Source organism: Centroberyx affinis, unplaced genomic scaffold, assembly GCF_046629955.1.
Source record: "Centroberyx affinis isolate AG114_WGS23_722 - 3 ecotype Tasmania unplaced genomic scaffold, CSIRO-AGI_Caff_v1 ptg000948l_1, whole genome shotgun sequence".
Taxonomy (NCBI): domain Eukaryota; kingdom Metazoa; phylum Chordata; class Actinopteri; order Beryciformes; family Berycidae; genus Centroberyx; species Centroberyx affinis.
Genome location: NW_027279522.1, coordinates 36,438 through 63,284, shown reverse-complemented (window position 1 = coordinate 63,284; position 26,847 = coordinate 36,438). Strand labels below are relative to the sequence as shown.

The 26,847-nt window shown below is 42.1% G+C and overlaps 1 protein-coding gene across 1 annotated transcript in view; it reads left to right on the top strand.

Annotated features, from left to right (window-relative positions):
- mtmr11 (myotubularin related protein 11) overlaps positions 1-26,709 on the top strand; it is a 41,449-nt gene extending 14,740 nt beyond the window's left edge. The window contains exons 3-17 of the mRNA XM_071521992.1: positions 1,211-1,347; positions 2,000-2,069; positions 2,747-2,886; positions 4,285-4,369; positions 7,195-7,342; positions 7,967-8,054; positions 8,703-8,791; positions 10,081-10,208; positions 13,768-13,846; positions 15,053-15,123; positions 17,071-17,243; positions 18,329-18,499; positions 19,393-19,611; positions 21,283-21,606; positions 24,266-26,709. Of these exons, the coding sequence (XP_071378093.1) occupies positions 1,211-1,347; positions 2,000-2,069; positions 2,747-2,886; positions 4,285-4,369; positions 7,195-7,342; positions 7,967-8,054; positions 8,703-8,791; positions 10,081-10,208; positions 13,768-13,846; positions 15,053-15,123; positions 17,071-17,243; positions 18,329-18,499; positions 19,393-19,611; positions 21,283-21,606; positions 24,266-24,718 (2,375 nt within the window). The 3' untranslated portion in view covers positions 24,719-26,709. The remainder of the gene's footprint in view (positions 1-1,210; positions 1,348-1,999; positions 2,070-2,746; positions 2,887-4,284; positions 4,370-7,194; positions 7,343-7,966; positions 8,055-8,702; positions 8,792-10,080; positions 10,209-13,767; positions 13,847-15,052; positions 15,124-17,070; positions 17,244-18,328; positions 18,500-19,392; positions 19,612-21,282; positions 21,607-24,265) is intronic.
- Positions 26,710-26,847: the final 138 nt, after the last annotated feature.

Here is a 26,847-nt window from a genome sequence, read left to right as displayed (position 1 = left end):
TCTCCACTTCACCATGGATGAGGATTAATCATTCTGAACAGTGTACTGATGAATAGATGACTCATGAAGTCCGGCACATATTCATACATCAGCACGTCAGATGGTGATAGTAGAGCTGAAACGTGCCCGCCCCCTTGTTCAGTGGCCGGGGTTTTGAAAGTAAATTTCCCATTGATTTTCCAAATACATTTCAGAAATTCCAATGAAAAACTGCAATCCACTTGCTGTTCAACATGATGCATTGCGTTACTCGAGGCAGCAGTATTTCTCTGAGCAGTTTTTAATGGACTCTTTTAAACAATGGGAGCCTATGACTTCCAGGAGTTAAGGCAAACCTGCAGTAGAACATACAGTTTTAGCTTCTGACTGTGGAAAATACATCTGTGGGTTTAGACTTTCCATGGGCAAGAAGTTGAAATCAGTTTGACTGATGGCTTCTACAGGAACATATACAGCCGTTTGGCAATCTGGTAGGTCATAGTAAGTCTATCTTACATTGTTTAAAATATTATGGCTAATAATCAAATTGCCTATGGGAAAAATGAATGGGAAATCTACTTCCGGAACCCAACATTTCAGTTGTACATTAGACAAGAACACAGTGTAAAGCTTTACTCATATACTTAGATTTGGTAGGTATTTCACTCATATACTTAAATTTGGTAAGTATTTCACTCATATACTTAAATTTGGTAGGTATTACTATTTACATTCAAATAGGGCTGCAACTAACGATTATTTTCATTGTCGATTAATCTGTCGATTATTTTCTCGATTAATCGATTAGTTGTTTGGTCTATAAAATGTCAGAAAATGGCGAAAAATGTCGATCAGTGTTTCCCAAAGCCCAAGATGACAATGAAACAGTGCCTTTCTGCTTTCCTCTGTTGTTCCTCTGCTCTTCTATGGGAGACCCAGGTATGAAGTTTCACCACCATGAGCAACATTCAGTTCTCACAGATACAAACCACACATCCACTTGACCTAAGCCACTGGAGGACATAGTTTAAGTTGTTAAAGGGTATTTGTTACATCCATGCTGAGGTTTGTCTGCGTGTACACTTCCTGTTATATACACCCACTATCCATCCCCCCCTACACACACACACACACACACACACACACACACGCACACACAATTTTACACAGATGGCCGTGCAAAAAAAAAGTTGTAACCTTCTGTACTACACCTCCCATGTGTCCCTGCCAGGCGAGTGCGTGCTGCAGAGGGCTGTTTTGGTGAGGAAGAAGTTGACTGCCAGGGAGGGAGGAGGCTGGCTGGCTGGGACGCTCTTCTGCACCCACTTCAGGGTGGCCTTCGTGCCCCAGGACGGCCCCAAACCTGACGTGAGTCCCTCTGAACTCCAGCTGTGGTGGAGTGCGGTGGTTTTATAATTGGCTGTTAGACTACCCTATGTATTTTACAGTATTATTTCGTTCTTATCTATTTTATATTTTTGTATCTTATACTCTATAGTGTTTATATTTTCTTATCGTTTTTATCCTTAATTAGGCATCTATAGGCTTGCTCCAAACGATATTTCATTGTACTCGTACAGTGACAATCTATCTATCTATCTATCTATCTATCTATTTATCTATCTATCTATATATCTATATATCTATATATCTATCTATCTATCTGTCTGTATTGTTCTCATTGTCCGTGTGTGACACATGAGTGTAAGTTTAAGATGATGTAGTTACTAGCACAGAGGATATAAACTGTATTAAGTGCACATACACACACGCACATACACACACACTGACACATAATTTACTATTTTCTTGGTGAGGTACTTTTTATAAGCCTACTTTCTTTTTTTTCTTCTTTGTTTTGTATTGTCTTTATTGTTCTTTTTTTATGGTGCGAATAAATAAAACCTAAAACACCTAAAGTGGAGCAAATTTACTTTCCTTCCTTGCTAGCATATATTATCATTAGCATTATCAGTGTATGTACTGTATGTTCAAAACTTTCCTCTGAATAACACTGCAGGACAATGCCGATCCAGTGCTTTTAGGAGATCATGATGTGGCTTTGGCGTCCATAGAGAAGGTTGTGGCTGGTAAGTGAAACCTCATACCCGAGTTCTACTTCCAACCGGTTGTAGCATTTCCATTCATTTTATGACCAGAGATACACTGGCTCATCTTGAACACAGTGACTCATTAGTTTTGCCAGCGAACAAGGCTACAGCTAAACTTTTTTGTGACATTTCCACAGCAGCCACACATGAGCAAGTGTTGTTATATAACACTCCTATTGCTGCAATACCATTGATGCTAAGAAAGGTCTCAAGTTCCTCTCAAGTCGTACCTCTCTTATCAATATTTCTGTAGAGTTATAATCTTATATTCAAGACGCTGGAATGCTGAGCTGTAGCTTTAAATTATGTATGTCTGTTTGTAAAGACTGGGTATAATTTCAGACTGGTTGCTTATGTTATTAATGAATGGGCGTGGATCCAGAAGGGCTTAAAAGTGCCGTTTTATCCCAGAAATGATGGGATCACTCAAGTAACGGAAGCACTTCACTGAGATAATGACTGAAATTGAATGAGGCGGCCAAATGTTAAGATATTTAAATAGCACTTCACTGAAGAGGCACAAGTATTTTGTCTTGCCTTGTAAAGACAATGAAAACCTACTTAGGCCCGTCTGGCTCCGGGCCTGTTGGTCTCCTTCCAAATGGGTCTGTTTCATCCTTGATTAATTAGGCCCTTTCTTCTCCTCTGTGGTGCAGTGGGCCCGTCCAGGACCAAGCTGGTGACCCCCAACTCCTCGCTGAAGTTCACGCCGGAGGAGCTGGTGCTTTACTGCCGGGACCTGCGAGTCATCTGCTTCCTCTTCGACCGCCTCACCCCTGACACACAGGCCATAGAGGTGGGTGTTTATTTCGAGGTTTTCCTGACGACATTTAAAGCACGGCCACCTCGTCCACAAGCTACGTGACAGACCTTGTAGTCCCTTGTGAGCCAGAGCACAGCCTGAGATGTCCTGCAGTCTAGACTTAAAGTGGTAATTCTCTTCAAGTAAATGTCCGTTATGCTACTCTCTATCACCCAGGCATAGAATACAATTGTGATTCAACTTATAGCTAGTTCATGAAGACTTTTGAACCCCAGTGTCTGATAGGTCTTTCCCTGGAAAAATCTGCTGTACAGAAAGTGATGTGTTTTACGTTTTGGGCAACAGCGGTTTGTTTGGAATAAACAGAAGAAGAAGAACTGGGTAGTTAGCATGAGCAGCGATGGCCACCATGGCTGAACAGACAAACGCCAGCTACAGAAACTCAAACAATCAACTGACTTGAAGACTTTTTCGCTTTAAGACAGATTAATTGTGAGTGATTGGGGTTTTACCGTTGGGACACGTAGACCTCTAGCTCAGTGGTTCTCAACGTGGGGTCCAGGGACCACCAGGGGTCCTTGAGGGCATTCCAGGATGTCCCCAGCAAATTGATGAATTGTTAAACTTCATTATTTTGTAATTTTAGAATGACTATTTTGATCATAGTTTCTCTGTTATCTCTCTACCTACAGTACAGATAGTCATGGAATTCTGGACAAAATCATATCTGACAATAAAAATATTCTCAGATTTGGGTCAGAGAGACAAAATCTAATCAAATGGGGCCTTAATGGCCCTAATGTGGACTAAATTAGGGGTCCTTGATATGAAAAAGGTTGAGAACCACTGCTCTACCTAATTCAGCCTTTTAAATAATTTCTTAAAACACACTCTTATAGACTCGTTTTTATGCCATTATATGCGATTATGTATTTTGCCCATCTCTTAATCTCTTTTAATCTCTTTTGAATGTGTTCCCAAATTTATCTCCGCATATATTTCACTCTTCCCTGTTTTTATGGCTATGCTCTGCTTTTAGAGAAATTACACATAAAGTTTATTATTGTTATTGTTATTAATATTTATCAATATACAGGATATGATGTTACTCTCCCTTGTGCCATAATCCAAGGTGAGCATTCATATCAGGTTATTATAGCCTGTGACTTGGTATTTGTGTACTAGCGTTGGTGCGTGTGTGCATGCAGGCATAGCTCTGTGTGTGTGTGTGTGTGTGTGTGTGTGTGTGTGTGTAGGCAGAGGTCCAGGGCTCCGGTTGCTGTCATACCTCAGTCCTCTCGCAGCCTAAAGCCATCTGCCTGGAGAAGCTGATCTGTGCCGTAAGCCATTGATCTGACGCTGCCGGGCCTCGGCGCTGAAAGCTGATGACCTTTGTCATGTTGATTGGCTCGCTGTGTTGTGCCTCCTCAGATAACCTACACCATCGCCAAGACCTACCAGCCTCTCAAGCCAGGAACAGTCTTGTCCTTCCAGAACGCTGCTCTTGGAAGTGTGGGTGAGTAGCTTCATGTATGAGTCCACACACACATACAGTGACAAAATATCTATCTTGTCTGTCTGTCTGTCTATTTATAGCAGTGGTTCTCAAAGTGGGGTTCGGGGCCCCCAGAGGTCTTTGAGGTGGTTCCAGGGGGTCCCCAAGAAAATGAGAGATAGTTTAATTTCACTTACTAAGTTTCAGGATTTTGTTTTCTGGATAAGAATAATGTTTCTCATGACATTTTGCAAATAAATGTAGTTTAGTCAAAAGAGTATTTATTGAATGAATTTGAACATTAAGTCCTCACAGGCAGAACAGTCAGAATACTGGACCCTGATTGGCCGACAGCCAGTTCCTCCACTTCAAATGAAGTAAACCTGCTGACTGGAGGCTTTCCAGTGGGTGCGTCAGTTCAAATGCTGCAAATTTGCCTGATTAGAAGGATTTTAGCAATTCTTTAGGGAGGAGAGCAAATCAATACCAAGTCCAGTTCTGATGCTTTGACAGGAGTCAGTCTGAAACTGCTGGTAAAAAAGGAAGGATATTTGAATATGCAAATGCTTTACATTTAATGACTCAAACAAAGTCAAATTTAAACAATGTTTACATTATATACATTATATGCATATAAATAAAGGAAATGAATTCCTGTAATAGGGCACCTTTAATTCACTACATATTATTGCAGTTTGAGTATTTATAAGAACAGCTCTTCTAATAAGGTTTCACTCTCACCACTATTATTTCATCATGTACGGTGTAGACAGTTGTACAATTCAATACTACATCAACATCAACTAAAATCTTTCCATATGGAGGGTCTCTGGGGAAAAAATCAAATGGGGGTCAGTGTTCCTCATGTGGGTCTATTTGGGTGTTTGTGACATAAAAACGTTTCTACTGTCTCAGTCAATCTGTCTGACTGTCTGACTTTCTATTAATTTATGCACATAGTTTTTGGTCTGTAATGAATATTCATTGAAACAACAGAGCTCATTGAATGTGAGAATCAAATGTCCACATGAGTCAGTGATGCAGCATGTTATATGTGAGTCATCCGCCTTGCTTGCTTTCTGAAGCTTTCATCATTTTCTTCATGTGAAAGCAAGCATAGGAACTGCAACACTATGCTCAGTTTTATTTAATACAGAATGACAATGTCTCTGCCCTAGTGAACCTTGATCAAATCTACTCTCACTTTGGGTTTTTCTCACCCAATCCAGCTCCAGGGATACACCTATATCTACGTTCATCGTTTCTCATGCCATCACTCTCTCTCATCTATTTTTCTTTCTGTCTGTCTCTGTCTCTCCCGCTTTCATCCTGGTTTATTATCAGTATGCGATCTTAAAACCTTAAGACGGGGGGGGGGAGAGTATCAAACAGGAAATAGCTTGGTTTCTGTGCAGACCATAATGAGATGTAGAGCTCACATCCTCTCTGGCTGGGAAAATTAGAAACATTCTCTTTCATGGTGACGGCATGAAAATGTTCTCCTGAAATGAAACCATGGCCAGATGTGAGGAAATATCTTTATTTGTGCAGCGGTATGAAATCCAGACTCTCAAAAAAGGTTTCAGTGGCTGATCCTGACAGAATTCTGGGAAAGTTTCGGAAAAATCCAGCCACCGTAACTCATTTTTAATTATGTCCCATCAGTCATTTGGTAAGAGAGTAGGTACCACTCTCATTTTTGAATGGAATTCTTCAATTGCAAGTCAGACACTTACTTTCACCACTACGCCTACCTTTAAACCAGCCTTTCAGTGTATTAGCATTGGCTGTTCACCTCGACCATATAGAGAAACATGAGCCTGCCTGTACAATACATTATGCTATGTTAAAGCTACGCAACGCTGACCAGGCTGTGGATGTCTGTCAGCTGTAGGATAAATAATGCAAGCCCCCCCCACACACACACACACACACTCTGAAACGCGTCTCCAGATGACCCGCCGCTCACCTCTCCCCCGAGGGTCAAGTGTGTCCAGTGTGTGGTCAGCGGCTTGGCGTTACTGAGAGAAACAAGATGTGATTTGGTATATCTCAGTCTCACATTCCTGTACATTTATTGTGTTTAGAGAGTAAAATGATTCTGACTGTGACTTGGCATGACTGCGCCATTTTCATCTCCACCCAGATTTAGTGCAATGGAGAAGAAAGAAACAGCTCAGACTTGATTTGGCAAGAGCAGCTCACAGTCTGCTGTCAGCCTGTGTTTGATGCTAGTGTCTTTATATCATATGGGAGCGATAACTAGCAGTAGAACGCCTGCTGAGCTTCCCAGTGGACATTTCATCATTATTTCATGCATTTCATTCTATTCTGTATATCCTCAGTATAATCACTGGCCACTCACTGAGCTAGCTTTCACAGCTGTAACCATACCATCTGCCATGCTCAGACTCACTATTGAATATTATTGAAGTTATGAACAATCCTGAGCCCTCTCTTTAGAAAATAGTTGTAACGTTTTCCCCCCAAAATGGATATAGCGTTTTGGAAGGAAACCCTTAATATGCTATCAAACAGGATTGATATCATAAGAGGAAATCAAAACTACTTTGCTACTGCAAATATCGGGGCCACAGTCAAACTAACTGGCCTATTATAGGATGAAAATAATAATAATTCAAAACAATCTCCATTCTGCAAGGCTTTATTCTTGAAGAAACTATCGAACACAATAAAAAAAGTCACAAAATCATATTATATCCAGTCGTTTCTTTTTACACAATATTCACCAAAGCAGTAATCGCACCCAGATACTTTCCCCCATTTCTAACACAAACCTCAGTCGAAGTGTTTCTGAACGTCCGTGTCTCGCTCTCCTCCTCCAGAAATGAAGCAGTTCCTTAGCAACCGTCGCCGGGATGCCAACATGAACTGGTTTGAGTCTGCGGCGGACTGGGAGCAGGAGGTGGAGAGGTGTGGGGCCACCGGCTGGAGAGTCAGCTCGGTCAATGACCGCTTCGAGATGGCCACCAGGTAAATTCGCAGCCAAGGAGCAGAGTAACCCCATCTGACACACTGTAATTACACATCTTTTATTTAGCCTCTGGAATTCCCCTTGGGCTGTCTGGGTGGTTTTTAGACCCAGGTTTGAATGTGGACTATTACATCAGCATTTCCCAAGGTGGGGAATTTCCCTTAATGTGGTTTTAGAGGATCCCCATACAAAGAGGACTAATTTTAATATTTATTGTAATATTTCATGCAAAAGAAGTTAGCAAGAAGAGGAAATGTACACGAATGTCTCTTTTTGATTATAGATTTTCCTCTCCTCTTCCACTCCCTGGGACAAATTTTATCAAAAGGAGTTCCATTATTGTATACACATCTATTTGGAGGTCCTTGACATAAGGCATTTTCCGAAGCCCTGTTTAACAAAAGAGTATGTGAGGTAAAGCCAATAGCTAAGCTCCCATAAAGGAACCATAACCATAAAGGAGACCGCTTAATGCATTCAGTAAATGTGTCTTAAAAGGTAAAAGCTGTTAGCGTTTTGAATTAAAAAAAAAATCTCATCCATCCTCCACTGCTCCTGTCTCTCTCCTCTCTTTATACTAGCAATAAAAACTGAACCTCATCTTTGTTTCTGTTTACTGTCAGTCTGCCCAGGTTCAATGTGGTTCCACAGAAGGTTCTAGACACCGAGCTGAAGAAAACCTTCGCCCACTTCAACGAAGGACGCATCCCTGTGAGTGCACTTATTACAGAGAGACATTTTTTAAGTATACCTATAGGGGAATGCTTTTGAATAGGAGTTTTTATTTTGTATAGATTATTCCAATGGCCCTGGACAGTCTAGACTGTATTTGAGAACCAGAGAACTAAGACTCAAACTGGTAATGTCATCTGGTATAAACGTCTGGAGCTGCTTCATAGAGAATGAATTAGAAAACATACGAAAAAGTGCTTGAGGCAGCACCCAGAAGGATTTTCTGGAGATAAAATCACATTTTACGGTTTAGAGCTGACAATACTGCCACAGAATAAACCACATTTGTGTCTTAAAAAGTCAAACAAAGTGAAGGCTGAATACCTGATAACATCAAGTTTGACTTCTCTAGTTTCTAGCTTTAGGAAAGCTGTGCTCACATTCAATAATAACAGTGGGACTGTCCTTGAGAAAACAAATTCTTAAAATTAGTGGTATTCCTTTTAAAGTGTACTGTATTATACAACAGACGACTACGCAATAATCTCAGAGACATAATGTATTCCCTCCCTGCTTATTATCATTCACACGACATGAATCATGAGCTGAGTTTTGACTGTATGGAACCTGCTATCATAGAGGATCTTGTTGAAACAGTGCAGGTTTAAACGGTGTTTTGTGTTCCAGCGCTGGTGTTGGCGACACCCCCGAGGCAGCGACCTGCTGCGGATGGCCAGCTTCCAGAACAATATCTACCATGAGAAGGACGACATCAGGTGTGTGTGTGTGTTTGTGTGTATTTTGCGGGGCCCAAATGGATTTGTGCACACCTGTCTGTTAGTGTAAGTGTGTGTGTGTGTGTTTTAAGATGGTATCACCCATACTGCAGTTTTAACTGTAGGCTATAATTATCACAAGGCAAAGCATGGGATACATCAGCCTTCAATATACCAATAATATGTTTCATGTTATGCCTTAAAGCTGCACTAGGCAAGTTTTATATGTAAAAATCCATCCGTCTTATCAGTCTGAATCACAAAGTGGCGCTGCAACAGAAAATAGCATCGCATCTGCACTAATTGAGACTTATTGAGATTATAGATTCGCCCAAAGGAAATTCTTCATCCAGCACTCACAAACGTTAGATCTTTTGCATCTCGTCCCTTTGCTTTCCTTTGGTGTAAAGCGATCACAGATCAGCTGGGTTGGTAAACATGAGCGGGCTGTGTGCAGTTAACGGACGTCGCGTTACATGATTTCTGGGTATTGACGTTTACATTTTTTAAATGGTTAAGTGTCGCTGCCAATGTGCAAAGCTGCCTATTGCAGCTTTAATTGTAGCTTGCCTCACAGTGTATTCAGACTGCCAGCCACTTGAAAAAAACAGTTTCTGAAATACCATTGACACTAACAATCAGCTTACTTATGATCCTCTGGAGAGTCGTGCAGCGGCTGATAGCTGTCTGAACACAGGAAGCCTAACATCCCAGCTTCCCCGCTCTGGAACACGATCTAGCCTTGGGCTAAAGAAGTTTGTTACAGTAGCTGGAGGCTACAGTTAGAAAGTAATGGAAAGTGAAATTTGCACAGCGTGCATAACTTATCAAGCAATGCTCTAATGACGTTTTACATGAAACATTTTTTTTTAAATGGAATAAAAAACATTGATATAGATGCAAATTAGATAAGTTTGTCTTTTGCAAAATCTTTCACCATCTATTAACAAATTACATCAGAGCTTCCCCAATTTTTCTCAGACTGTGGCAAGTTTGAACCCATAATGTGGGGAAATATTACACTGAGCTGTGGGGAATCCGCTCTGATAGATTTTTTTTTATTAAACAGTCTATTTTTTAAAGGGAGTTGACTTTGACGTTTCAAGTCTTTGAGTATGAAAATTACTGCGTAGGAAGATGAAGTTCCCCTCTGACTAAAAAGCAGCCAAAGGCATACAGCTCAACTTGACTGCAAAATAATACACACATTAACAAACAAATGTTGCTAAATGAAGCCTGTTGCTGGTGCAGCGTTGTTTTAACAGCTAGCTGTGGGTGATGTTCTGCAGGAACCTGGAGCTGATCCTGTTCGGCGGTCAGTCCTCTCTGTGTGTGGTGGTGGAGCTCGGCGAGGAGATGCCCTCACCTGCCGACATCCAGCTGGCACACAGCCGCCTGCGCACCCTTTGTCTGGGAGGTGGGAATAACACACACACACACACACACACACACATACACACATACAGTAAGGGCACATTCACACACTCAAGCACATCTAAGTACACACACATGCACAACACATATGAGCAGCAGATAGAGGCTTGGCGTTTGCGTCACAAATGTCCCAGCAACCACATCTGGAGCCATCATGGAGGTCCACTGGAAAACTGGCTGTGCCCAAACAATAGTGAAATGTGAAATGAACAACCTGGCTTAAAAAAAGAGAGATACCTGAAAAAGATGGTTTTAGTGTGGATGAAGATCCATTCAGTAATGTTATAAAAGTATGTAAAAGTTAGTAAGCTTTATTTATACAGCACGTTTTACAGCAGTGTTACAAAATGCCTTATTAATTAAAGGTATGGTAACAATAAACATGCCTCACATGAATTGACCAAAAACTAGCTAACTAGCTAAAAAACTAGCTAACTAGCTAGCTAACAAGCCAGCAGCACGACAACCAATGATGTTAATATTTACATTATGTGACTAACACTACAGCTGCTACTAGATACATTAGCTAGTGATATTTTTGATGGCTAGTTGATCATATACTATGATTAACTAACAAACTGACATCTAAACACAAAATCAATCAAATGGATCAGTAGCAAAATTCTCTGTTCCCACTCAAAAACAGCACAGAAATTAACCTCTGTTCTGTTGATGCAGTCAAGTAGCACATTCAGAAACACAGTTCACAGCTTTATTCAGCCCACCATTAATACTAATGGTAGTCTGCACTCCAGCCTTAAAAACACTTCATTTGGTTAAGTGAAAGCAACCCAGCAGCATAACAATCCGCAGGTCTCAACAGGTTAACATGCCTCTCCACCAGCCATGCGAGTTCTTGTTTTGTTGACAAACCGTTTAGCTTCAACTTCACACACAGCCTGCATGTCACAGCGGCCCCTCGCCCCAAGGGCCAGTGGGCATGCAGGGGTTTATGGCTGATATGAAGCAGCGCTAATCCGCTCCCATGTGGTCCACATTACCAACGCTACTGGGACAGAAACGGGAGCGGAGAAGAGCTCGTAAATCACACCCAGATGACAAGACCTCACAGTGATGGGCCTCGTCTCATCACCGATCTGGATGGAAGCCGAACAGATCATAAATCAGAGGAATTACTGTTATTAATAGACTCCGTAAGCTTTATTTATACAACACTTTTGACAGCGGCGTTACAAAATGCTTTACGAGCAATGAAAGAATGATAAATCAAAGGGAAGGTAACAATAAACAATCCTGACATGAATTAAAAAACAGGAGAGAATAAAAGAGGCGCATACAATGAAAATGAAATCTAATTACAAGCAAATTACAAATTATGGGCTGTATCTTCTTTCAGTGTTGTGGTTCCCAAACTGGGGTCAAGGGACCGCTAGGGGACCTTGAAGGAGGCGAAAGAAATCTCCAGCGAGATGAGAATTGATTCGATTTCACTGTTATTTCATTCACTAGAAGTTAGCATGACTACAGAATGTATAAAAAGGTTTCATACGACCCACTGTAGACATTTAAAGACACAGAAAGACAAAAAACATCTTCTCAGATGGGACAAGTATGTGGTCTAAAGCAATGGTTCTCAACTGGGGGTCACAAGATAATTTCGGGGGGGTCATGAGATGATTTATGGGATAGGAAAAAAGATACAATTCATTATCATGTCTATTTTTTTTTTCCGTTTTTGCTTTTTTCTTGTGAAATACTGCATAGTTTTCAGCTTCTCTGCCTCTTCTGATAATTAATCAAATGAAACAACTTGAAAAGGGAAAATCATTTGGTTGAACTGTTTACCACTTTGCATACGCACGCCTCTGATGGGGAGGTCGCAGGTGGGCACTGCTTTGTTTAAAGGGGTCACGGGCCGAAAAGGTTGAGAACCACTCGTCTAAAGCATCCTTGACACACAAAGTTTGGGAATCCCTGTTTTGGTGTTTAATGATTTTTTTTTTAAGTGTTGATGCATCATTTCCAGTCCATTACCAACAACTTTTATGGTGTTTTTGGTATTTTTTTTTTTTTTGGTGTATTATTTCAAAGCGTGTAATTACTGTTTTTCAGAAGCGTTTTGGGTCCCCCTCCCCCATCATATAGTGGCAGGTCAAAACAGGCTTTGAGGGACGGTCTTATTGTTGTTTTTGATGCGTAGGCGAACACAGCACATTCCACGGCTGGGTAAGAACAGACTAGACAAAGCCCATGGTCGTCTACTGCTGGCCCTGAAACTGTGAAATGCTCGCTCATCACACACACACACAGAGACACACACACACACACACATTTTTGTTAGCTCACACAGGCTGGCCACAGTTAGGGACACTAACTCACATGGCTCACAGATTTTTTTTCAATCTTTCTCTCACACTCTCTCTCTCTCACTCTTTCTCTCTCACTAATACACACCATGTTCTCACTTCACAGCACATGTAGAACACACTCGGGGTCATTAACTCTCATCACACACTTACACACACACACACACACACACACACACACACACACACATTTTGTGAGTTCACACCGGCTGACCACAGTTAACTGACACTTCACACCGCCAGAATATAGTCAGGGTCACTAAATGATAGCACACACATTTACTCTCTCGCTCTCTCTTTCTCTCTCTCTCTCTTTGACACAAGCACACACACACACACACACACAGTTTCAAGGTTAGCAGTTCTCATGGTTCACACATTTCTCAGCGGTTGCTCAGAGTGTTTTGTCTTTTGTGTGCCAGCTCTGCATGGCTCAAAGGATTGGCCTGCAAAAACACCCGTTCAGATGTCTTTGGTCAGCTTTCTGGCAACGGGCTTTAGGTCATCATAACAAACAGATAGAAAATGAAAACAGAGATTGGGTTTGTATTAATGGCTAATCCCACTGAGATCATGTGGATTTTACATCTAATTTCTGATTCAGGGTTTGCATCAATTTATATTGAATTTGGTCAATTTGGAAGGCTTTTCTTCAAAATTCAAATATTGAATTGGCATGAAAAGGTTGTCCAGTCCAACTCATAATAAAAGAGACTCTATCCTTAACAAATAAACTGCCATATGTGTTTACTGTTTGAATTTTACTGAATTGAAACTTAATTGACCCAAATCTGTGTCATATGGTCTCATTGCTGTTTCACTCACTTTCCACCTTTCCAAGAATGATTTCTTGGGAAAACACTAATAAACATGCAAAGGAAGAGGTTTGTTTCAAAATGAGATGTGCACCGTTTGGTGAAAAACAGCTAAATGGCTAAAATTCATTCAAACAAAATATTTGTTTTTGCGCACGAACATTAAAGCGCATTAAAACAAATTGTGGTACTTAACTTAGGTCCTTGGATGACAAAATAACATGTTTACACATTGGATCCTCAGCATTTTAGAAACAGATAAAAAACTTGATGTAATGATTGCTTTTACAAAATGGACATGCAGCATTTGGGAAAGGAACTCTTTAAGTCTTTCATTCATTTGTAGTTATAATGTCTGAATATGATCCAATGAGTCTTTTCTCTCTGTCTTGGCCTGTAGATATCTCCACGTCTGTGTCAGTGCCTGATGACAAATGGTTATCTACCCTCGAAAGCACCCATTGGCTGGACTATACCAGGTAACAGCTCTGATTGGCTGGTCTCAGGCTGATTAATCATCCATAGTGAAAACCAATCAATCTGGTCTGAGCATAGTGAAACTCTGGCTGTCTGACCAGATCCATTAACCAGGTCCATTGTGAGTGTGCCTGACTGTGAGGACTTGAAAGCAATATGATCAAGGTTCCCAGAGGCCTTGAAAATCCTTGAAAGTTTGTGGATTTGAAGAAAAATAAAATAAGGCCATCAAAGTTTGCAAAATTGAATAATTGAATTAAAATATGTCACCCAAATTCATCCTAGGATCCTAGGATCAATACTTCACATCCTGAGAAAAACCCTGTGATGGAGATTTGTGTTGATGCAGCAGCGGTTTTTAAATTATTTCACCATGATTTATTGACCTGACAAGTTCATGAGTAGTAGATGAGGCCTGTATAATGTCTAATTCTGACCAATATCATGTCTTACCTCAAAACATGACAATTTTGAATTCTCAAAACCTAGAAAGTCATTGAAAAGTCATTGAATTTGATGCCCAAGTGAGTATGGGAAACCTGCATGATGCACCTGTGTAGCTTTTTTCGTTGTAGAAGTCTTGATGCATCATTTAAACTTCTGTGATGCTGCTGGGATTTGACTGTGCCTCGTTCATCTCGCAAGTAGAAACAGATGATTGTTTTTGACCATAAAGCTGTCAGTTTTCCTTCCTTATCTTAGCAGGGAAGGAGGATACACTTGAGCCATTCATATTTTACAATCCCAACATACGAGTTAATAATTCAGACAAGGTCAGATCTGCACATAGGAGGGTGAGAGCACATAGTGTAAAGTCAGCCTAGTGTAGTGTTGAGTCAGCTTTAGCATCCACAGTTTTGGGAAGATTACTCTCAAAATGTAATCCATTACATTTGATTTGATACCTCCAAAATCTTTGAAATATGTTGCTGAACAAATATCCCTATTTATAGATTGTAATTTGAGTGGTGTTATTATCATATAATCATTATTATATATATTATATATTGTTATTTCAATATGTGCAAAATGATGTTAGTGGCCCTAATATCATAATTCTAATGGCATTTTACTTTGATCATGGTTTTTTTTTATTTATTTTTTTTCAAGAATATCTGTACTCTGATTACTGTGTTTATAACATATAATATAATCAGATTACTGTGATCCCATTACATACTGCATAATTTCCTGCTTTCTGTCTGCAGGTCCTGTCTGAGGAAAGCAGCGGAGGTCGCCTGCCTGCTTCGCATCGGTCACCTGACTGTGGCGCTGCAAGGTGAGTCACGTGACCCCCGACCCCAGCTCGGATTATTCAATCCATTCATTATTCACGCCACCTCCCTCTCATTAAAGGCACATTAGGGCTTGCCCTGAAGTAGCTGTGCACCGGGGACATGCACACTCCAGTGGGCCTACATGCACACTGTCAATAGGCCTCTATACAATTCAATACAACACGCCTCTAAAGACTCTATTACAGTGTTTCATATGAGATACGAGATAGAAACCATCTGAAAAATATGACACCTACACCAACAAAATGATTGCCGACATCAGAGTAAAAGTCATGATTGGATATTGTTGAAGACCTTTGCACATAAAATAGTTTCATTTTAGAGGATGTAATCATCTGTACTTTGAATTGAGAAATAATCATAAGCTAAAAATGTTTTATCCAAAATGTATATATAGGATTTTGGAGTGAAACCTTTCAATTGTTATGGTTTTTGCCAACAGATGAGTTTGTGTCTCATCGGTGTGACTGGCTGTAGTAAAAACAACGTTTAGACACCAAAGCTGACAGTGTCATTGCTCAGCTGGCAAGAAACAGTAACGTTGCTGAACTCTTGTTTGGTATCCAAGTTGCAATGCGAGCCGTTGTTTAAACCAGAGCAATGGGGATAAAAAAATTGTAGATAACAGAAGGCTGATTTAAACATTTAGAATATTTTACAGTCCTCCTTAATTACCATTTTCTGACTCAATTTACAGACAGTAGGCTGTTGTTCGCTCCTAATCGTCTGTTTCTGGCTGCCTAATGTGCATGAATAAACACACAGAGAGACAGACCCAACACTGCATTACTCAAACAATGGCTGTTTTCATCCAAGGATGTTTACCGCTCGCTACTGGTCTTTGATTTTCTCTGCAACTCTCCAGCTGTAAGTGACAAACGGGCAGGCCGGCCTTCTCGCTGCCTGTTTGGCCGAGACGCTCGTATATCAGACCCAGTCAGTCTCCTCCAAGCCGCAGAGCTGCCACTGGCCTGGCCAGCAGTAAATAACCCGCTTCAGAAATGACTCACTGGCCCAGCAAAACCCTTTCTTTCCCTGCCTCCCTCTCCCTCTGTCTTGTGGTGTCTGGAACTGGCTCTCTGTCTCTCTCTCTTTCTTATTTATTTTTCTCTTTCTTTCTCTCTCTCTCTCTCTCTCTCTGTTGTTGAAGAGAAGAGAACAAGGAATAAGAGGAATAAGCAGGTCACCAGATGCTAGGTTGTGAATTGAGGGGTGGAGGATACCAGACATGCTATTACATTGAGAAATGTTTGGGCTGAACACGCAACAAAAGTGTTTCGTTTCGTACTCATCACAGTTAGCAAACATAAAGGTGGTCATGTACTAGGCAATTTTTGGCCAATGCAGATAGACAATGCTACCACCAACAGGCAACAGCGTGAGCCACAGTGTCACAAATCTATTCAGTTGTTTAGTGGGAGCAAGATGTTCCTGTTGGATTAAAACAAGAAAGGAAACTCCTTAGTCACTATTGCCCACCTGAGTTGCTGAAAAAGTTGCCCTGTGTATCGATGCCTTAAACCTCTGTTATCAAAGTTTTTTTTAAACTTTTTTCCAGGAATTCTAGAAATACAGCTTGATTAATCTGACATTTCAGTAACAGACATTAATCAATAGTATGCTACATATAACTCTGTGTCAGCAAAATGTTTTGAGAAATATGTAACTGACATATAGACTTTGGCTGCATATTGTCAATAATGTACATTTTTACATTTTAGCCATTTAGCTGATGCTCTTATGCAAAGAAACTTAGAAGTGCCACACCAGAATAAGATTAAATTCCCATATGGCAGAAACAAAGCCACAGCATCCAGACCATAGATAAAACAGATACTCCTGCATCCCTGGAAAATGCATGTACAATAAAAGAAGTACTAGGTAAATGAATGAAAGACTGATTTTCCCCTTTCTGTTTAACGTTACAGAGGCGGAGGACCGGGACCTGAGCTGCGTGGTGTCCAGCCTGGTGCAGGTGATGTGCGACCCCCACTGCCGCACCCAGCCGGGCTTCCAGGGCCTGGTGCAGAAGGAGTGGGTGATGGGCGGCCATCGCTTCTACAGCCGCATCAACTACCACCGAGACAACGACAAGGAGGAGGTGAGCGGGCCGGGAGGAGGTGGAGGAGGGTGGGTCTGTATCTGTAGGGGGTGTGTGTGTGTGTGTGTGTGTGAGAGAGAGATCAATGCCCTATGGCACAGATGTAATTTCCTCCTCATTGACATGCACTGGCATTTGTGTTTATCATCCTTGCCAAATATGTTGGGCATCATTTATCATCACCTAAAAGTTTAATTTCCTGGTATCCTGGTGGTTTTGAGATAGTTTCAGGATGTTCATTAGCTATGTTCAATCAGAAATAGTCTGTTTTTGCCAGCATTTTGTTTCTTTGTATTGGTTGTTAAATTGGACTTGAATCCAATTCCAGATAGGTCTTAAAAAGTCTTAAATTTGGCTTTCTGAAACCTGATAACTGTTGCCTGGTGTAGGTAGGTGTGTGTGTGTTGTGTTTGTGTGTGTGTGTGTGTGTGTATGTTTATTGTCCTTTGTATCAGCATGGCTTTGTTCCAGAACTGCTGCGGTTGTTGCTTCCTCAAGGCTAAATTAAGACACCTGCCTCTGAGTTTTACTGCACTCTGTACATCCATCATCATCATCATCTCTCTCTCTCTCTCTCTCTCTCTCTCTCTCTCTTTCTTCTCCAATCTCTTCTGTTTTCCTGTTTTTCCTGTCCCTTCTCTCTCCTCCTTTCTATTTTCCTCTCCATCTTTATGCCGTGCTTCGTCCCTCTAACTTCCCTCTCCCCCTGCTCCTTCACCCCCCTCCAACTTCTCTTCCCTTTCCTTCCTCTCTTTATGTCTCCCACCTCTCTCCTTTCTCCCTACCTCTCTCTCTCTTCTCTCCTCCCTCTCTCCCTCCTTCCTCCCTCCCACCCATCTTCCTCCCTCTTGCTTCCTTCACTCCATCTATCCATCCCCCCAATGCACCTACCTCCTTCCCTACCTCCAACTTTTCCTTCCTCTCCCTCCCTTCTTCCCCCGTTCTTCCCGCCCTCTCTCCCTCTGTCGCTCTACCCTTCCTCCGTCCATCCCTCCTCTTCCTCCCCTCCTTCTCTACCTTCAACTTTCCTCTCTCCCTCCCACCTCCCTTCTTTCCTCCCTCCCTCCCTCCCTCCCTCCCTCCAGGCCCCAGTCTTCCTGCTCTTCCTGGACTGTGTCTGGCAGCTGTGGTCCCAGTATCCCTCCCGCTTCCAGCTGACAGGTGACTTCCTGCTGGCGCTCCACGACAGCGTCCACCTGCCGCTCTTCTCCAGCTTCCTGGCCAACTGTCAGCGGGAGAGATGCAAACGCACGCAGGTACTGGACGCCCGGTGGGGGGGGCTTTGATACCTGCAGCCTCTATTTATAGGAATCAGCGAGGCCTGCTGGTCTGTGAAACGTTCTGATGAACACTCTGATCATGCAGCTTTGTTGTGTCATCCTTTATGCATGTTGGTGTACTGTATTTTAATTGAACAAATACAATTCAATTCAATCAATCAATCAATCAATCAATCGGTTGAGCATAGACAGGACTAATTCCTGGGGCATGTAACATACTTTGCAATTAACCCTTTAAGGACTACATTTAAAACCTGTCCGCCTGTGTCAAGCTTTGTCTTTTGAGTTGTAATCTTGCCATTTTTTACAGTATCATAAAGTGTTGTATATCTGAGAACCATAGGTAACAAGATATGGCACTCAATATTATTCCAATTCCAGTGATGATTGTGACTGAAAAGGTAGATTGATGTGTTGTAGCAACTGATAATGCCATAAGTGCCAGATAATGTAATACTTTTTGGGATAAAAATATAGCTCTAAATGCGTTGACAACATCGCATTATTACGTGAACTGGTGATTATTATCAGTTGCTACGTGTGTAGAGGTATTTCTGGGTCTACAGCTGTATTGGTGAGGTAACTGATAAACTTTGGCAGTGCTAGATGTTTTGATATCACATTTTCTGTATGTCATAGATTGTATTTGCAAGGAAAAACACTGCTTAGTTTTCATATAAATATCTTCAACTCATAAAGTTGCTGTCCTAGAGAAACTCTCCAAATGAGTGCAGCCGATATAAATGAGAACATTTAATTGAAAAACATCTATTTCCATCCAACAGGCAGCTTTTGTGTAACAGAAGTAATAACTGATAAATGACTGATACAAAAATAAACCCTCTATCCCTGTGTTCTGCTCTCCCCAGCACCTGTCCCAGTCCTACACCCCAGTGAACGGCTGGAGAGACGTGTTGCCTCGAGGCTCGTCCCAGGACCCGTCGGACCCCCCCCTGCCCCCGGTGTGGGACTGGGCCCTGCAGTACAGCAGCCCGAAACGGACCCGCTTCACCCAGCCCGTCCCCCCGACCCCTTCGCTCCAGCCGCTACTCAACGGCAACCTCAACACCAACCCAGACGCATTCAGGGTAAGGCTGCCTCTCTCTCTCTCCTCTCTCTCTCTCTCTCTCTGTCTCTCTCTCTCTCTCTCTCTCTCTCTCTCTCTCTCTCTCTCTCTCTCTCTCTCTCTCTCTCTCTCTCTCTCTCTCTCTCTCTCTCTCTCTCTCTCTCTCTCTCTCTCTCTCTCTCTCTCTGTCTCTCTCTGGTGACAGTAGCCTATAGAGGGCTTCTTGGTGACGCAGTGCATCCTCTAGTGGCCGGAGTGGAGGTCCACAGCTCTTGGGCAACAGTGGCTGGGAATTGCGTTTAGAAATATCTCAACAGAACTGAATAGACGTGGCTCATTTCTGACTGGGAACTGATCAGTTTGCCACTGATTTTGTGTTTAGATAATGCTAGTTTCTTAATTAGCTAACCACAGGTCAGCTAACAATCACTGTCTTGTTGTAAACACATCTGATTTTGCACTAGCACTATCTAGTAGAAGCTAGTGTTGATAGTGGCAAAACAAGACTAGAAACAAATCTAGATAAATCTAGAAACAAATCTACTAATTCATTTTTACTTATAATATTACTGAATTGACCTACACCCACATCTCTTTTTCTAGCCCAGTCGTTATATATCCAGACATTATTTGTGCAGTCAGTTCTCCCCTGGACCTCCATGCTGGCGCCAGATGTAGTGTCTAGGAGACTTGTGACACGTTTTTTTTAGAAACCCTGCACCAGCTAGCAAAATCTGGATGGGGAAAGTGAATCAGTGAAGGCCCTCTCCTCCCCCAACAAGTAATGTGAGTGAGAAAGGCATTTAACCCACAGTTGCTTCACTGGAGATGATTAGTGGCTAAAGGTATGAGACTCTGTTTGTGCAGGGCAACACCCAGATGTGAAGGTGTGTAAATTTATGAACATGAAGGAGGGTGTTGCTAGAATACAGCACACTGTATGTCCTCAGAAAACCTTCCAATGACAAATAAAGGTAAAAACCAAGTCTGTAACTAGGAACTGGACATCAGCATGAAGGATTGTTGAAGGTTTTGTTAGTGGGAAATTGTCTAACCTCCTTACCAAACTGAGCTCCCACAAAGGCTCCAGAGTCTTTGCACAAGACTACTGCTCCCTCTTGTGGTGGTTATCAACAACGAATACAATTCATACTGAAGAACAAAGCACAGTGAGGCACAAAAGCAGGTTTTCATTCCATCCAAATGCTACATCAGCTGATTTCACTGATTATCTCCTCCTCTGTGGCTGAAGGTATGTAGATCAGTGATGTGATTGGTTGGAATGAAAGCCTGCAGACTCTTGGGCCTTGATGACACATGGCTGTGAACCTCTGTACTAGACAGACTGATATGTGTCATGTATGTACATTGTCTCATTTTGTATGTAAATATATGTGTGTATTATGTGTGTGTATTAACTTTTCTTTTATATGCACTTTTTATTTTATTAGTGCTGTCTTTATTATGTGAAGTGTGTTGAGACCCCCGTTGGTGATAATGCACTATTTGACTTATATATATTATATATATTTGACTTTAGACAGTAGCTTGTTACCATGAATCAAACTATGAATCGGTTTTCACTCAAGTCAGGTGTCATTAACTTAAATTCCTAACAACCTCTTTTTTCCCCACTTTTCCTTCCGTTTTGTTTCACACCCCTCTTCCCCCCTCCTCTTCATCCATCCCTCAGCTGAGCGACACCATCCCCGGCTCGGTGTTCCTCCTCTCTCGCGGCACCTTCACCTGTCCCGCTAACCTGCTCCCGTGGCGCAGTGGCGGCAGCAGCTCGGGCGTTTACAGGAAGAGCCACCGGAGGGCGCCGTCCTCCGAGAACGTGCCCGGCCTGGACCGGCTGCTGAAGGCCTGGGCCCTCACCGAGTATCCCCAAAGCCTCCCTTCCACCTCCGGACCCCAGGGGCCCCTTGACCCCTACGAGCCCTTACTGCCCCTCCTCCTGGGGCCCTGTGTGGGGGTGTGGAGGGAGTGCTACCTCCGGGGGGCGCTTCATGCACAGGTATTGGGGGGGAAGTGTACTGTAGGCGGGTGGGGATAGTTCATTAGAAGCAAAGTATACACAGTCCCAAGATCTATCAAAGCAGAAGTGCCTAAAGTGTTTGAAATGTAGGGCTAAGTACTGTGTTGGTTTTGGGCCACAGACTAAAAAATTATATTGGATTTGGATCTATTGGACAAGTAGGAATTATCTTTGTAATTACTATATCAATAGAGTGTTTGTTTATGTGCCTTGTAAAAATTCAAGCATAATTCATTGCATTCAATTTGACCAAACAAAAAATCCCTCTGGAATGACTCTCTGGAAACCTTTTTAAGGCCAAAAAAACACTTTCAACACTAATTTGGGCAACCATGGACTAGAGTATAATAGCTGCTTGCTATTCCCACTGGTTTGGACGAAGCACTTTAACTCCTCATGTGATGTGGCTTAAAATACCCTCACATTTAAGCTGACAGTGTCCACTTCAACCCGAGAGCCATTGTGTGAAATCATTGCACATTCAAAGCAGTACGAGTTCAGAGCGGATGTGCCACTTGTCCTAACATTCACCAGTAAACCGGATGTGATGTAACGAGGGCGAGCGTTCATACAGAAGCCCAGTGACGTGGAAGTGATGAAATCTACAGGACCATCAGACAGGCAGAAGCATTCACCACCTAATCTAAATGTTGAGTGTGTGAGTGCGTGTTTGTCATTGGGTTTATCAAGCGGGCACCGACCTTCACTGATGTTTTGTTAAACACCTGAAGAAGGCTCAACAGTATCCGCTCTCAGCAGACTCAACACTTGCTACCTTATACCTGAATGCGTAACGTCTACCTGCTCAATACAGCTGCATTACCAGAAAAAGAGAAGTGTGTGTGTGTGTGTGTGTGTGTGTACGTGTGGATGAAGGTAGGGGAGGGGTACGAGTACGGGGGGGTTAGGGATAAGATTAGGCTGCCAAACCCCTATACCAACATACAAACACAACCAATATACCAGCGAACATACTGCTAACAAACAGGGAGCATACAAACACTACTTTATACCTTTTGGAGTTGGCTTTATACAGCCTGATCGCCTCCTCTGTTTACATCCGTTCACACCATGACTGTATGTTGAGTGGATGACGCCGACTCTTTGACGTGCAGATTATTCGGAGGTGTTAATTGACAACTTCCGATTTTGATGAGGTAGAGCTTTTGTGATGTTGTCAGTACATCAGCGCCCTGTCCCCATGGTGATGTTTAGAGCGGTCTAGTGGTGTGTGGGTGGGAGCGCTCATCTATTTTAGTCAAAGCCAAGGGAGCTGTACAGGGACGAAGACCTTCCAAAATATACTATAGATAGTTCTCTCTAATATAGAGAGAGTAGGGAAAGTAGTGTGTTTTTTGATTACCTGAATGTGTGAGCTGCTGTTGCTGTAAAATGTCTTGGTTTGTAATCTTCTCTCTAACCTGAAAAGTTCCAGATGTCTTAACTTTCTAGGTGTGACTAGGTGTGATCATTATGACTAGCTGTGATCATTATGATTAGCTGTGATCATTATGACTAGCTATGATCATTATGACTAGGGGCCAGCTGCATTAAGACAGACTTAGTCTTAGACTTAAATCTGACTTTAAGTTAGATTTAGTGCTTTGCAATGATCACTTTAAGTCAGATTTAAGGATAGTTTCTCTAGGAAATCACAGTTGCTCCACTGCTTCTTGATTGTTGTAGATGTAGATAATGGATCGCTTCTGTCTCTACAGACTCGCTCTCTTCTTAAAGGATAACGCCGGTGTTTTTTAATGCATTTCTTACCGTCAACAAATCCTATGAAAATAACAAAATTAGCAATGATTTTGTTTTGCCAACAAGTCTCGTCCATGTAGCCGGTGCCCAATGAAGCTATGTCCCAATAGCCATAGAACTCCATTGTATTAAAAAAACTATTAAAAACACGTCACAGAGCCATGCCGTTGCTCTGGGCAGCATATTTCATCATTGCGATGCACCGGGCCAGGCGACTTTTTTTTTTTTCAAACAACTTAATAAGTCGACCGTAAACATGTTTGCGATCTCAGGAAAGTAGTTCCGTAGCACTGAAAATAGTCGCCGGCGTAATGAAGAATTTGTTCCCATTTGAATTTGATTTGGTAATAACTACAACAGCCTGACTTTTCGTGGTAACAGTTAGCGATTTTTAAAATTGAAACTGTCTTTGTGAGCTGTATTTCAAGGTTTTTAGCTTACAATTGGAGCCAATCACTTCCGGGTTGAAGGCTAAAAACGGTATATGGGAAGTCAGAAAGTAACGGGAGTAGAGCAAACGCAGTGTTGATTTTGTTATTTTCATAGGATTTGTTGCTGGTAAGAAATGCATTAAAAAACACCAGCGTTATCCTTTAAGGTCTTGTATGAAATAGCTATAGTATTTAAATTTCTCACTCTGACAGTTAGGCCTACTCACTGCCATAGCAAGTTCTTAACCCAAGCTTAGCCAGGGGGAAGGCTAACTTTCCTACCACAAAATAAGTCAGTCTTAATATGTATGCAATAGACAGTCTTAATTAGACTAGTCTAATCTGAGAATGCAAGCCTAGTGTAAGTTAATGCAACTAGCCCCGGTCTGATTGTTATGTTGAGTGATCGCCCCAGAGGGATTCACCATGCTGCTTCTCATCCTCAGGCGTTCTCCCACCCCATCTCCTCCAACCACCTCCATCCTGTGGAGCAGCTAGCCTGGGAGGTGCAGCAGCTCAGAGACAAGCTAGCGCTAGCGTCCACCAGCACGGACGCTAACCCGCCCGCCAAGAGAGCCGAGTCCCGGCGGACCGACACCAACCTGAACCAGAACACCAACAACGGCACCTTCCTCTTCCCGGCGTCGCGGCCTCAGGGCCTGGGTGTGACCCGAGCGGCACCCCCTCCTACCTCCACCAACCACCACACCTCCAGGGGCGCTCCACCCTCCTCAGCCCCGCTGCCCAGGCCCGGACACAAGGACAACGGCGGCAGCAACAAGCACACCTTCCTCTTTGGGCACCCTTCGGTGACAGAGGCCCGTCCCGACCAGCGCTACTACCCAGCGCCCAATAATGTCAAGCTGCCTAAAAGCAACGGGCCTTCAATAGGTTCCTGAGATTTCATCCCCCCGTTACTGCTTTTTTTCAAATATGATACAGACCATCCCACCCAATGACTCGGGACGATAACCAAATCACCTGCCTCTGAACGGTGAAACTGACCAATCCCCTTGCTGGTATCGGACACTGAGGAGACCCAGATGTGAGTTTCCTGTCAAAGCCCATTTCACTGACTAAAGGGTGATACGAACCACAAGGAGACACGTTTGGGTGGGAGCAGGTTGAGCCGCAGTTGTACTGAAATGATAATTGCAAAGCACTGGGGCAGCCCATCACGAAAAGGGCTCTTGACTCTTGCTACTTATCGTCTGTGCTGTAAAGTATTCAAAAATGTGACAACTGTTTTTGTATATTTGTGAATATCACAAAAATCCTAGTACTCAGTATTCCACTTATGAAATGTATCCAATTGCAGTGAAGCTGAGACCCAAAATGAATAAGGGCTGAAGATGCTTAATAATGTATGACATAAAAGCCTCATAAGCACATCTTGCAGTATCTTAAAATGCAGTAGAAACTGTCTTGACACATCTCTGTGAATTTCCTGTCTGTCTTCAAGGAGGAAAGTTTGTAGAGGCTTTTAGAGCTTGTAGATCACATTTTTTGCCTCTTGGATGATGCTCTTATCCAGAACAATTTAAAATGAGTGAGCAGAATAGGGGTTCAGTGTGTTGCTGATGGACACACATCAGCTTTTGACTGGATCAGCAGCAGACCTAGATTTTTGAACATATAGCTTATTAAATCTCTCTGTGACATTTTGTGCTAATGTGTAAAAAGAGACACATTCATCCCTGTTGTTTACAGCCCAAATGGAAAAGTAGAATATTGTTCAGCAAGTGAACACCAAGAAAAAAAAAAACAACAACCAAAATTCATATTTGAACTCCAGGCGCTGTGACCAGTGATTTTAATGTGGAATTTAGGGCATGAGAGCTATTTTGGTACTGTTCTCACATCTCCCCACTTGCATGGATGCTTGGGAGCAGCGAGAGGCCTATATTCAGTTCAGTGTGTTATATTAGCCTGTATGTGTCTGAATATGGCCACAGCCGCTGAATATTGCAGTTTGATTCGGTGCGTGCATGACTGAGATCGACGGGGGCCACGGCTTTAGTTGTATATCTATACCAATCTGATTTCAACTTTCATCTTTATTGAATATTTAAGTATTTTTGACCATTATCGGTCCATTTCTGATGTAATGGATGAATGTGATGATAGTTTTTGACCGAATTGAGAGTATTATTATGCATTTTTTTCTCCATCCTTTTTGTGGTGGAATTGAAACAAGCAGTCATTCTGCCGATTGATTATCTCTACCTTGGGAAGGTACGTTGAGAAGGGAAGCTTATTTTCTCCAGTGTTTACTTTCATTCCGTCACTTTTCCTGCCAGATGGTGTATTAGTATGCAGCTGGCATTTAGGTCAAGCACTTGGAAGTGCCTGACTGTATTTAAAGCACAGAGGGAAGTATTTGGTCCTGCGCCTTTAAATCCAAACAGGTTGTTGTTTGCATGATGTGGGTGTCAAGCAGATACACTGGCGTCATTCCCGTGGATGAATGAATTTTGTGTATGTAATCGAAACAGCATGCGTTTTGCTATATTTTTAAGTAGGATAATAGTTGACAGAGATGTATGCCTGATGCTTACCTTCTCTCATGTCAAAAGGTACCTCACTTGATAGCACTATGAATTATTAATTTTTTGTAAATATCCATTGTTGAATATCAAGGCACATTGATATCGAGAGCTTTCTGGATGTGATGCCAATGCATTTGCTTGTCTTCCATGGAAAAACACAACGTCATTATTATCCAGTTGCATGGACTGTCAAGATGTGGCTCTAAAATTTATAAGAACTCTAAAGCATGCAAGCCTGTGTACTATCATTGTATATTTCAATGTTTTTGGTACGAATATCACTTCAATTTGCCAGATGTACATATTTTTTGTATCAGCATGTTATGATCCTGAATAATAAATGGCAATATTAGTTCATAATCTCTCTCAAATGTGTTCATAATCTGAGTCTCTTGTATCACTGCAATGAATCTCTCACTTTTAAGAGTCATTACACAGCTCACAAACTTTATTTTTTAACAAAATAAATATTTACAATA